Source organism: Miscanthus floridulus, unplaced genomic scaffold, assembly GCF_019320115.1.
Source record: "Miscanthus floridulus cultivar M001 unplaced genomic scaffold, ASM1932011v1 fs_377_1_2, whole genome shotgun sequence".
NCBI lineage: Eukaryota > Viridiplantae > Streptophyta > Magnoliopsida > Poales > Poaceae > Miscanthus > Miscanthus floridulus.
The window spans coordinates 42,548-55,637 of NW_027096677.1; the positions used below are offsets into that span (position 1 = coordinate 42,548).

Below are 13,090 nucleotides of genomic sequence, written 5' to 3' on the forward strand. Positions count from 1 at the left end.
TTTGTGAAGGTTTGCCCAAGATTGGCAACGAGGTGGTCAGCCTGCTTGGACTTAACCACGATATCGTCAACGTAGGCCTCAACGGTCCACCCGATGAGGTCTCTGAAGCATTTGAGCATACAGCGCTGGTATGTGGCCCCAGTGTTCTTCAGACCGAACAACATTGAGACATAGCATAACAATCTAAAGGGGGTGATGAAAGATGCCGTGAGCTGGTCGGATTCTTTCATCACAATTTGATGGTAGCCAGAGTACGCATCAAGGAAGCAGAGGGTTTCGCACCCCAAGGTAGAGTTGACTATTTGGTCTATGCGCGGCAAAGGAAACGGATCCTTTGGGCATGCTTTGTTGAGGCGCATATAGTCAACACATATCCTCCATTTCCCGCTCTTCTTTTGTACAAGAACAGGATTAGCTAACCACTCTGGGTGGTATACTTCCCTGATGAATCCGACGGTCGATAGTTTTGCTATCTCTTCACCGATGGCCCTACGCTTTTCCTCATCGAAGCGACATAGGCGTTGCTTCACCGGCTTGGAGCCTAGATGGATTTTCAAGGTATGCTCGGTGACCTCCCTTGGAATGCCTGGCGTGTCCGAGGGCTACCACACAAAGATGTCTTTGTTGCCACGGAGGAAGTCGACGAGCATGCTTTTCTATTCAGAGGAAAGTGTGGTACCAATGTGTACCGTTTTACCCTTAGAGCTGCTGAGATCAATGAGGACCCCCTTGGAGCCCTCTGTTGATTCGAACGACCCGGTCGATTTCTTCGCATCGAGCGCTTCTTTAATGACCTCCTCCTTGAGGGCGGCGAGTTCCCCGGAGGCGATGATTGCTGTGGCATGGCTGCAACACTCAACCTCACACTCATAGGCCCACTGGAAGGAGGTGCTGATGGTGATGACCCCGTGGGAGCCCAGCATCTTGAGCTTGAGGTATGTGTAGTTGGGGATGGCCATCAACTTCGCGTAGCATGGTCATCCTAGGATCGCGTGGAAGGTTCTGGGGAACCCAACCACCTTGAAGGTGAGGGTCTCAGTCCTGTAATTGAACTGGTCCCCAAAGGTAACGTGCAGATTGATCTACCTGAGTGCCATGGCCTGCTTCTCGGCCATGATGCCATGGAAAGGTGCTCGGATTGGGTGAAGGTGCATCCGGTCGACGCCTATCATGTCGAGTGTCTTGGTGTACATGATGTTGAGGCCGCTGCCTTTGTCCATCAGTACTTTGATGAGTCGCTTTGGGCCGATGATTGGGTTGACCACAAGCGGATATCTCCCTAGGTGCGGGACGGTATCCGGATGGTTGGCCCGGTCAAAGGTTATGGCAGATTCTGACCACCGGAGGAAGGGAGGTGTGGCCGGTTGGGCCGTATAGACTTCATGGCGTGTGACCTTCTGACAACGTTTGGAGTCATAGGCCGCTGAGCCTCTGAAGATCATAAAGCAGCCATCCGGTGTTGGAAAGCCATCGTCCTTCTCCTCGACGTCATCCGTAGTGGGGGCAGGTTCCTTCCCCTGCTCCCCTTTGTTGGAGCTTTCGGACAAGAACTTCTGCATGAGGCTGCAGTCTTTAAGCGGATGCTTTACGGGAAAGGCGTGGTTTGGGCATGACCCTTCGAGCATTTTTTCAAAGTGGTTTGGAGTGCCCTCTATGGGCTTTCGACCACCCTTGTGGCTAGCAGCAGCCATAAGTGAGTCCTCACGTCGTTGCTTCTTATTATTCCTTTTGGCGGAACGATTAGAGGTGCCTTCGCCGGCACCCTCGTCCCACCTTGCCTCGCCCTCAAGGCAATCGAAGATTGCCCCGACCGCCTCTTCTCCTGAGGCATGGCTGGTGGTGATGTCTAGGAGTTCCTTGGTGGTCCACGGGCCCTTGCGGCCTAGCTTATGAATCAAGGACTCATAGGTTGTCTCGGACAAGAAGGCTCCTATCACGTCGGCGTCGGCGACGTTAGGGAGCTCATTGCACTATCGGGAGAAGCGCCAGATGTACCCATGGAGGGTCTCACCGGCCTTCTAAAGGTAGTTCTTGAGATCCCATGGGTTCCCAGGATGCTTGTACGTGCCCTAGAAGTTTTCCATAAAGATCTCCTTTAGGTCCGCCAAACTTTGGATTGCATTGGACGGTATGTGTTCTAACCACGCTCGTGCCAAATCAGCCAAGAACAGTGGAAGGTTGCGGATAATGAAGTCGTCATTATCTACACCACCGGCTTGATAGGCATGCCGATAATCTTCAAGCCAAAGGCCAAGGTTTGTCTCCCTAAAGTATTTAGGGATATTGGTAGGTGGTCGATACCTTGGTGGGAATGCAGCGTTGAGGATGTGCCGGCTGAAGGCCTGAGGCCCTGGTAGGTCGGGCTCAAGATCTGGTCCTCGCCACTGTCATAGCGTCCGCCGCATCGAGGATGATAGCCATGGTAGGCTCCTTCCCTTGGGTCGCTATAGGTGCATCTGCGGGCGTCGAGGGTGCTACGTGCATCGCGGTTGTGGCCGAGACGTTGATGTATTGGGATCACAGTGCGCTGCCCGCTGCCTTGCAGTGCTTAGTGGACTAATGTGTCCCTGGTAGGGCGCACCAAGGGCGTACGCTGGCTGGTGTCGAGCTCGTGTCGCCGAGACAACGAGCTCTCCGCCTGCTGCGCTGCCGCACGCTCAAGTAGCGTGCGAATTTTGCGGTGGGCCCGACGATCCTCAGGCATTGTGGCCTCTGGAAGGCCATGGAGCAAAGCCATTGTGGCAGTGATGTTCTGGCTTGCCCGAGCAGAGTGAGGAAGGGTTTCATCGTCGGCGATGATCCTTCGGTTCACGTCACGGGCCACAGCGCGTGCGCGCCCACCATTTCTGCGGCGTTCGATCTCCTGATTGACCTCCACGTACTCCCGAACAAGCTATTGTTTAGCTTCGTTTATCTCCCGCTTTTGGGCTCTCAGCTGCTCCACCCCTACATGAGGTGGGGCCATCGTTCCCCCTTTGGTTCTGTCACCGAGGTTGCCTGTCGGGGTAGCCGCATCCGCGAAGACGCTTTCGATGTGTCCCTCAGGGGTTTCTGCCATGAAACATTCCTAGGAGGGGTGATGGCTCCCCCTGCTGGAGTCAGAGCTAGAGTCCAACCCCAGCTCCTCCGCGAGGAGGCCATGGAGGGATTCCATGACACTTTCGATCATCCCCACGAACTCGTTGTTCGCGGGGGACGAGATCATGTGCTGTGCCACAAGGTAGCTAACGGTTGTCGCGGCGCTGTGGAGACCAAACGGAAGTGCCATCGAGGCGCTCCGTGCGGAGTGTTTCGGAGAGAGGGTGAGGCGGCGCGGGTCCTCCTTGGACGGCTAGGGTCCAAGGGAGACGCCGGGCTAGTGCTCAAGCCTCCCGTAGTTGAAGCTGACGGAGGGGAGAGACTGGATGGTGGCGTGGGCCAGCGCCAACTCTCCTCCCACCGTGCCGATGAAGTCTAGATCACCAAAACACACGTGTGCACCCGGGACCCAGCTGATTGCGTGGCTAGCCATCCGAGGCTTGATTTGGAACACGCAAAGGCCCCTACCTGGCACACCAACTGTCAGTGTTTCGAACAAACACCGGCTAGTAAATTTATAATTGTTGCGCGTTAGGCTCGGATGATGTACTAAAGTGCACAAGGTTTATACTGGTTCGGGAAGAATGTCCCTATGTCTAGTCCGCTGCTACTCGTGTTATTAGTACCGAAAAAGGTTCGTAGTAGGGGTTACAAACGACCGAGAGAGGGACAGTTCTCAAGTCTCCGATGGAAAGGTCAAAAGGACACCAAGAGCTCGGTTGCTGCTTGACTGCGTGTTGTGTGTCCTAAATGATCTGTCAAAAGTCGATCCCTTTAGTGGGGTGCCCTGCCCTCCCTTTTATAGACCAAGGGGGAGCATGGGTTATAGATGGGAGAAAGAGGAAAAAAACAAAGGTAGAGAAGGTCCTTCAGGGGAGCCGGGTCTTCCTTTTCCCGTGTGCCTAACCTGCTAACATGGCAGACCATGTCAGAGATGGCGTGTTCGCTGATCCTTATAGGGCCGTGCCCTGGCTTGTGTCAGCAAGTGGGTGCGTCCCATCCTTTGCCGGTGGATGGTGCGGCGTGTCAGAGGGCCAAACTGCGACCCTTCGGGGAGTAGACGGGGAACTGACCCTACGTCCGTCACTGTAGGTGATGTGAATTTTGTCTTGGATCGTAGTTGTTGTCGCATGCTTATGTTAGTATCTGCGTCCGAGGACTGATGGCGGCGCCCACAACACTGTGGGACAAAAGTCGGCGCCTACAATACTGTTCGGGCACTGTTAGGTCGGAAAGGGCTTAAAGCGCCCGTCCCATCGTATCCTGGCGGTGCCTTCCCACAGGCGTATAGGGCATGGCCCTGGATACTGCGGTTGACTCGAATATCCTGTCGTACCCTGTGCTCGTCTTTATGAAGAATCAGGGTGCAGTCGTCAGGCGAGGCGGAGCCCACCCTCGGGCGTCGGGCGAGGCGGAGTCTAGCCCTTAGCTGTCGGGCGAGGCGGAGCTCGCCATTAGCCACCGAGCGAGGCGGAGTCTAGCCCTCGGGGGTCGGGCGAGGCGGAACCAATCTTTCGTCATTCGGGCAAGAAGCGCAGTAGCGTTCTTGTCTAACCGGAAGTGTCAACGTTCGATGGTTATTAGTTCCTCCTCATTGGGTACCCTGGTATTAGGTCCCCGACAAGTTTGTTCGTAGATTTGGTTTGATGAGATGGTTTTTGACCACCTAAAACATTTTGTGTAGATTGCTCTATTGCCGTGATTCCAAGTATTTTGTTATAACCATTCAAGAATCAGCACAAAAAAATTGTTATTGACAAAATATTTGTAATGTGAGTAAGCCTTTAGAGGTGTTTTAATAAACATAACAAAGACCCACTATGATGCTGACTGTGCATTATCAGCAGTGAATTAGTTTCTAAGAAGGAAATCTTCTACTTTCAGCTCTTTTTATTTTGTTCTTTGCACATAGTGGGATTCTAAGTATGAGTAAGAGCTCCAACTTCTTAGCTAGTTCTGTCTTTTGAGAGTGACAAATTGCATGTGCATGCATTTTCTTTTGCTAGGAATCTGCATACTAATTACTAAGCATTGGTTTAGGAGGGCATATGTTTGAGCTTAAAATACAGGAAAAGGGACTCGGACAACTCGATAAATGAACAGCGACTTGGACATAGCAGATCCTAACAGTATGAGCCCAGTATTCTCTCATCTCCCAGTACACGCATGACATTATATTGAGCAAACACGGATAGGCTAAAAAGGAAGACACGCTGATATTTTTCTCAAAATAAAAGAAGATGCACTGCCACCATTTTTCTTGAAATAAAAATAAAAAGGGAAGAAGCACTAGCACATTTGTCTTATTGGAAAGAAGACCTACAGGAACCACGTTTCTGGTGGTTTGTTTTGCTAGCTAATGTATATTTTTAGAATTATAGGGCGATGCCCCTGTCTTAGCATTAGCAAAGACACCAGCAAATGTTTACAACATTCAGGTGGGATTCATCCGTCCATACAGTTTTAAGGCGATAACCAAAAATAGAACTATTGAAACTTCACAACCACTCAAGCTCTCTAGCAAAAAACCAACCAGACTTCAAAACTCACTCACATCTCCCAGGCTTAATATGCTAAACCAAGATCTTGAGGTCTAGACTCACATCTCTGGAGCCCATTCAGATGCAAAGACCAGTTGAAATCATCATGACCTTTTAACAATGAAAAATTGGCTAGGCGTGCTAAAAGATGATTCCACTCCACTAATTTAGAACCTATTAGATCTCGTCTCCAGGAAAAATTAGGTGGATATGAGCTCACAGCTCCTGAAATTGTGAGAAACTTTGGTCTAACAATGTTGTATAAACCAGGGTACTGGTTCATCAAACTATCATTGCCTAACCATTTGTCTTCACAGAATCTGACTTATGATCAATCTTTAATAATGAAGGATCGGAGAAAATCATGTTTCACCTTGAGCAAGCTACTGTATATAGAATCGATGGGGTGGTTGCGGTGCCACACCACATCACATGCATCTGCTAACCTGGCCCATGAGCCCATCTATCACTAGCAGCAACAGCTGGCTGATGCATGTGGCACTGGCGGAAAACGTTTTGCCCTACCCTACAGATCAGCCCTTTAATTTGCTCAAAAAAAAAAACAGCCCTTTAATTTGCGGAATCATGCATGGATAAATAGAGCCTGCCTTGCTCAACCTCCATCCATTCAGAGGGCTTACACTAGTGCATCTTCATATATGCTGCCAAGGCACAAAAAGTTTGTTAGGTTAGTAGACGTGCACTTGCGCATTGATCGGGGACGATGGCCCGATCGAGAGCTCTTGCATCGGCATCGGGTCAGCTGCTTGTGGTCGATGCCTCGGTCCATCAGCGGCCGCTTTCTTTGATGCTGCTGCATGCATGCAGCTTTTTGGGTCCGGACCCACCGTCACGTCACTGGCCGGCTTGGCTCATGATGCAGAACTAGTGCTTCACAAATCACAAGCGCCACATTTCCAACCTGGGCGACAGTTCACCACCAGCTCGGAAGACAAAAGGGGATGCTTGCATAGTGTACATCCAATCCAAAGGATTCAGATTCAGAATGCAATGAACATACCACTGTATATTACTCACATAATAGATGGCTCCAGACTCCAGGATTACTCCCATAAGCCCAGTAGCAGGAAACTGAAATTCTGCAATCAACAACCACCATAAAGCAATAGCAGAATAACAAACTGCATACGACTAAACAAGAGAAGTACAAGATTGCCAGCTTGTATCAAGCATTGAAACCAGTGGCAGCAAAGCGTAAAGCGCAATGACTGGAATGAATCAGCATACACTTGATTCATGGAGTGTTCAAGAGTACAAATATAATGTCAAAACTGGGTTTTGCAAAGTAACCATCCTAGTCTCATGCGTTTTTATAGTGGTGAAGCTTGTATAGCAGGACCTTTCCACCCGCGTGTCCGACAGACAAGAACCCGCTGCCAGGGCTGAAATCCAGGCACCGTGGATAGTGAAGGCTGAACCGAGGCCCTGGCCAGTTCTGGAACACACTGAAGGACGGGACGTGCACGAGCCTCATCCCATTCCTCTCTTTCCTTGAGCTGATTGCCAAGATCTGGGCATCATGGTTGAATTTCATTTCGCCGATGTCAGTGGTCAGGTTTTCGATCGCCTTCAGTGGCTTCCTCTTCCCACCAAGAAAATCATCCCTCTTGTACACATTCACGATGCCACTGGTAGAACCTGTGGCAAACAAAGAGCTGTCCTGCGAGGTGCAAAGTGAAATGCCAGCCAGGGAACCGTCGTCAAAAGCCTTGTGGATGCACTTCCTTGTTCCGAGATCCCAGTGGTAAACATGGCCATCTCCACCACTGCTCAGCAGCTGGTTTCCACCATCCGCAAAAGCCAGTGAACGCACGGTTCCGTTCATCTTGAGGGTTCCAATGAGCTGCTTTGTCTTGGCAGAAATAAGAAGGATGTACCCTTCGTTACCGACAAAAGCAATGGTTCTCGAATCAGGTGATATCTCAAAGCTCTCCAGGCTTTTCTCCTCACGCCCCGTCAAAGGTCCAATCTTGCTAACAGCAGCATTCACCAGGTCAAATGAGTAGAAGAACTTTCTCCTGCCTGATAGGATCACCTCAGAGCCATCAGGTAGAAATGAGGCCTTGTGTACTGGACAGTCCCCAATAAATATGCTCTGGATCTTGGGGTTTCTCTTTCCATCAATCTGGAAAAACCTTAGATGCTTGTCCAAACCTGCAGCAAGCATCAGTTGCCCATTCCTATGAAACTGCACTGAATTGATAGGACCACTTGATGGATCCTGGATATTGGCATCAACGAGCCTTGAGAACTCTAACATCCCAGGTAAGAGCTTGACAGTATCCTTGACAACAAGCTCATCGTTATTCTGAAGGATATCATCGGCACAACCTTCATCATCGGACTCACCATCTGACGCGACAGGAAGAGAAGTTTTCCGGTCCATATCAGCCCAGCCAGTGAAGGGGTTCAATTTGGCATGCTGACCACGCAGCCTGGCCTCATACTCTTTCCCTGAAATCAAATGCTCATCTTCCTCTTTTCTTAGCTTCCTCAACCTTGAAACCTTCACGATGTCCACTTCTGTCCTTTCTTCCTCCTCATCCACCCATACAGGCTTCCTCCCCTTGATACGCACCACGTCGTCCTCATCCTCATGGGCCATATCCTCCTGATATACAGGATGATCCACACCACCACCAGCGGACCTATCTGTGAAAAACAAAGGCGCATCCCGGTCAGGAGCTACTACTGCAGCCCCTACCTCAGTGCCAAACTCCAGTGGCGCATAAAGGGAATCAAACAATGAGCTCTCCAGCTGCCGCATCTCCTCTTCCTCTTTGCTCTGCTGGGACTCCAGCACCTTAGTCCTTTTCTTCTTCCTTTCCTTATTGTGATTCTTCAACTTTGCTTCCTTCCCAACCTCTGCATCTATGGAGCTCGGAGAACCAATGTCCTTGTCATTGCCATCATCAGCTTCACTTTTCCTGAGGCGGCGCTTCTGGACCGCGTTCTGGGATATCAAGCTCATCTTTCTTGGAGAATTAGTCTGCCAAAACAACAAAATCCTGTCAAAATAATCACAATAACATAAATGCATATAACTTCTAATAGTTACACATTACGATACAAAAGCTACAAAAGATCAATAGCATCATAAACCGAGACATGCAAAACAATCAATGTTGCACACATAGATAAAGTACAGGCTCCTGGATCCTATGTATAAACTATAAACTACTATGCAGCAAGGATAAATATACATGTAATGGTATAGGGAGGATATGGATACTGCATTTTCACACACAAAGTTTTTTTATAAATAAATAATAAGGCATATTAAAAGCAGTAGCAACATAGCATTAGCATTAAAATTGCCCTTCATTCTTGCATTGTGCCATTTTGCTCATCTTTTCTAGATTTCCAATAAGCCTAACACTCCAGCAGCCAGGCAACCTGCTGTAGCTGCTGGCTCCCCCTCCACAATCAGACCAAGTGACCAGACAATTTGACTACAGGAGAGGGGGCAGGAAGGGAATACAAGAGAGGGAACAGAGAATAAACTGGCCGTGGACTTGCAGGTACTAGATGTGTAGTTCCTGACTCACAAACAAACAGGACCTCTAGAACTCCACTCTCTAAAGGAGAGTTATGAGTAGTTTCTCTCAAAAAGCGCATCAGATTGGTCCACAAAACTAGATAATGGAAAGTTCAGAGCAAACATGACTGGTGTAGTAGGACCATGACAACAATTAGTAGTTTGATATGATTGTAGATGAGCAAAATAATGTGATCCAACTATACAGCTTGACATATCAGGAGATCAAGAACCCAAAGAAAGAAGTCTCAGTCTATCTCAACAACACTGCATGATGATAAGATGAATGAAACATTACATAAACAAGTCCAGACAATGAGCACAATCAGTAAGACATCATGAAGTTCAGAGCATGCAATAAAATATCAGTTACTCAATTGGGAGCGGGTTAAAAACAGTGTTAAAAAAGCATAGTTAAACGCTCGTTTAGGCGCGCTTAAGCACTAGGCGGAGGCCTAACGCGTCGCCTAGGCCCTAGGCGTCCAATTAAACAGAGGCCTAACGCGTCGCCTAGGCCCTAGGCGTCCAATCAAATGTCGCGTGAACTGTCAGAACCCATGGATGGTGAAGAAAGGAAGAGAAGAGACCAGATTAGGATGGCAAAATGGTTTGTGGCACTGCGATTCCACCTGTGCCTACCTCGTGGTGTCCAAGTCGCTCGATTTCGCGCAGGTGGAGAGGTAGAGCTACGGACAGGGGCGCACAGGTGGAGGAGCGGCGGTGCGCAGGCAGAGGAGAGCAGAGGAGCGGCGGCGCGCAGGCGGAGGAGAGCAGCGGAGCGGTGGCGCGGTCTCGTGAGAGCAAGGATTCCTAGGGTGATGGCAGCCAGGTAGGGCATCGTTGGGTGTTCTAATGTTTAGTGGGCTAGTGGGCCGAGTTGGCTGTTATGGTATTGCTCTTCTTTTTCTATTTATTCTTTCACATTTATGCAACTAAAATCTCCTGAAATGTAGTTAGTGTGTAAACGTTTAATCGCATTTAATCTACGTTTAGGCACCCTAGGCGTTAATCAGTGGCTTAGTGCCTGCCTAGCCCCTAGCGTAACAAATACCCAGTGCTAATGTTTATTAAGATTATATTTTCCAAAACATAATAAACAAAAAAAAGACTGCGATTTGCAATCCTATGGCTAAAAATTGAAAATTCTACTGTGTTATTATGCTTGCTTGGCATTGGTTATACTTGACATCACAGCTATTTGAAAGTACCGATAAATCTTTTTTTTTTTGGGCCTCTCATCTTAAGTACACCTGTAGAATCTGTTCGGATACAGACACACACCACCACACACACGCACACCTCACACACACAGAATACGAACAAACCTACAACTATACCTAGACAACGAACGCAGCTGAGAGATACTCGAAGATCACCAGAGATAAATCTTTATTATACAAGAATGAAATGGCTGAGAACAAAATTCTCTTCTGCACAGTAAATACAATCTCTGGAGTGCATAGCAACATGGTAGGAAACTCAAATGCAGGCACCAATTACAGGAAACATCTACTTAATCAACAGGCCAGAATTTAGAAAACTAATTGTTAAGAACAGAAAAGGTGGTGGAATGCATAAATAAAGGCGACCATAACTAACTCAAATATGCATTTTCGCTTCGCAGTACTAATAATCAAGAGAGAAACCAATGCCAAGTGTTTCCACCAAAAAAAAAATGCTAAACGGGACCTGTAAAATACTAAACTTAACATTGTCACCGGTTCAAAGGAGTAAGGCAATACAGTGCCAGACACCAACACAATCCTAAGTCCTGACCATGGGCACGGAGCAAATTCGCTACTAGAACATGTGACCCTTCCCACCAAACAGAGCTCGAGATCTCCTGGTTCACTGCTACGTAAACAGAATTCAACCCTTCTGAACCATGGCTGGGTATTTGGCCTCACCTTCAGAGGACCGGAGGAGGACGCGGACGGCAGGATCCGTGCAGGTGCAGCAGTGGGGCGATAGAGCTACTGCCGGGAGAGGAGAGCGTGCGAGGCGCGAGCAGCGGGTGCGGTGCGGCTGGGGCGTGGCCGACGGGGATGTGGACGCGGCAAGCGGAAGGGGCTAGGGTTATACCGTCCGTGGGCTGGGCCGGCTGTGGCAGCTTTCGTGGGCTAAATTGATGGTGGCGAAGGCGGCGAGGGCCTGGGTGTACGGCCACGATGGAGCGAGCGTGAAAGATGCGAACAAGAACAAGTCAGACCCCCGAACCCAGAGACCCACAGGGTTAGAGTTTTTATATGTAAATGTAACTATATTATATATTACGTGTACAATTGCGATATAATATAAACTGGATGAAAAGAACCAGTTATCGAAATTTTATTGGATATTTAAAATGGCACACATGTCTTCATTTTTCTTTTAATGTGCTTTCACTCTTTGGACCGTAGACCGGTAATGACTATAATATGTACACCAGGGTGACTAAGGTTTTGAGGTGAGGATCTCAAAGAAATAGGTGGTTCAAAACCAATATATGAGGCTGTATCTAATGTGGATCATAAAGTTTCTTTCCTAATTTGAGGTAAAATTTTATTTTAGTCATGTAGGTGGTCTCCATGAACGGAGTCAAGGGGTACATCTATGGATGAATTGATGATGCACCCCCAGGGCTGGGTCGCTTTGTTGGTGGTCATGGTGTTGCTGAGATTTATTAGAGACAGCAGAAGCGCAATGTGCAAACTAACGGCAGTGGACTCTTTTTTATTATGTACGCTGAGCTGACTTTGAGTAGCTTTGCATGTTTCTATTCAGAGCTAGTTTGGTATTGGCATGACCAGGAAAAATTAGCACATACATGCGTGCAAGTTAGTACAACATACAATCAGCGTAGCAAAATGCAAAGGCAAAAATAATATAAAAAAAGCACGCCAGAAGGTCAAGGTCCATTATCATCTGACGAAGACTTCAGAGAAATAACGACATATGAGTCAGTTCGAACATCCTCTGCGTACCCGGACACTGCGATGCTCCAGGAAAATACATCGCTGGAACTCTCGATGGCACTACGCTATTATTCTGAAGAGGGACGGGCGCGGGGCTGTTTTAATGTTTTATTACATGACATCCTGTACATTACTGGAGGAGGGACCGACCTAGTGAAACAACAATCGCCCCCAAATGGGGCGAGGCAGTGGAGCTACGAAGAAACGCGAAATCAAAGCCCCAACAGTTAGTGGATAACATGTTCCAATGTCAAACCCACGACGATGACTGTCTGAGGGATTATTGGAAGAAAGCGTATTCATTGGAAGGCGTCATCTATTTAGGATTACGTATTCAATCGTTTATGTAATACAAGTCTATGACATGTGGGCCCGGGAGGGCAGAACCATTCGGTTTTAAGAAGACACCGTGAAACTCTGTAAGCTATCGCACTTTTAGAATACAGACATCGGCAGCAGGAATCTTTCCTCTATCCTTCCGATCTTCTATTCCTCTTGTGTTCCTCACGTCGGCGGTGATCACCGGCAGCAACGGGGTGTGACAAGTGGTATCAGAGACGATTCTTCCTCGGCGTGGGTGACGAGCTCCACCGGCTCTTCTCCGACATCAGTTATCGGCGGCGACGGCGGCTTACCGAGTCGACGTAGTCACCAAATCTTCATCAACCACCCAGGTCAGGCAGCTCTTGCCCGTAGGCTTTCCGTATCCGTCTAGCTTCGATCGCGGTTCGTAATTCCGGGTGGCTGGTTGATCTTCGTTCTTACCCTCGTGGTGTTCGATCGGAGGTCCCATAGGTCCACTCTTTGGTGGAACTGGGTCAGCTGCGGTGTCGGCGTCGCCTACCTCAGAGCTCCACACCACCACCTCACTACCATCCCTACTCAGATCCACCACCACCAGCCCCAATCCACCCCTACTATTGCTCAGATCCGATCGATCTACGGCACATCACTCGACT

General features: G+C 48.7%; 1 protein-coding gene across 3 annotated transcripts; it reads right to left on the bottom strand.

Annotated features, from left to right (window-relative positions):
* Positions 1-6,745: 6,745 nt before the first annotated feature.
* Positions 6,746-12,362, bottom strand: LOC136531598 (U3 small nucleolar RNA-associated protein 18 homolog). Of its 3 annotated transcripts, none has more exons than XM_066524255.1 (2): positions 12,141-12,362; positions 6,746-8,628 (listed from the first exon to the last, which is right to left on the bottom strand). In XM_066524255.1, the coding sequence occupies exon 2, from the start codon at positions 8,608-8,610 to the stop codon at positions 6,940-6,942; it is 1,671 nt and encodes a 556-aa protein (XP_066380352.1). In that variant the 5' UTR covers positions 8,611-8,628; positions 12,141-12,362; the 3' UTR covers positions 6,746-6,939. The 3 variants fall into 3 exon arrangements, with proteins under 3 accessions (XP_066380352.1, XP_066380353.1, XP_066380351.1); XM_066524256.1 differs by lacking the exon at positions 12,141-12,362 and adding an exon at positions 11,085-11,193; XM_066524254.1 differs by lacking the exon at positions 12,141-12,362 and adding an exon at positions 9,817-9,982.
* Positions 12,363-13,090: the final 728 nt, after the last annotated feature.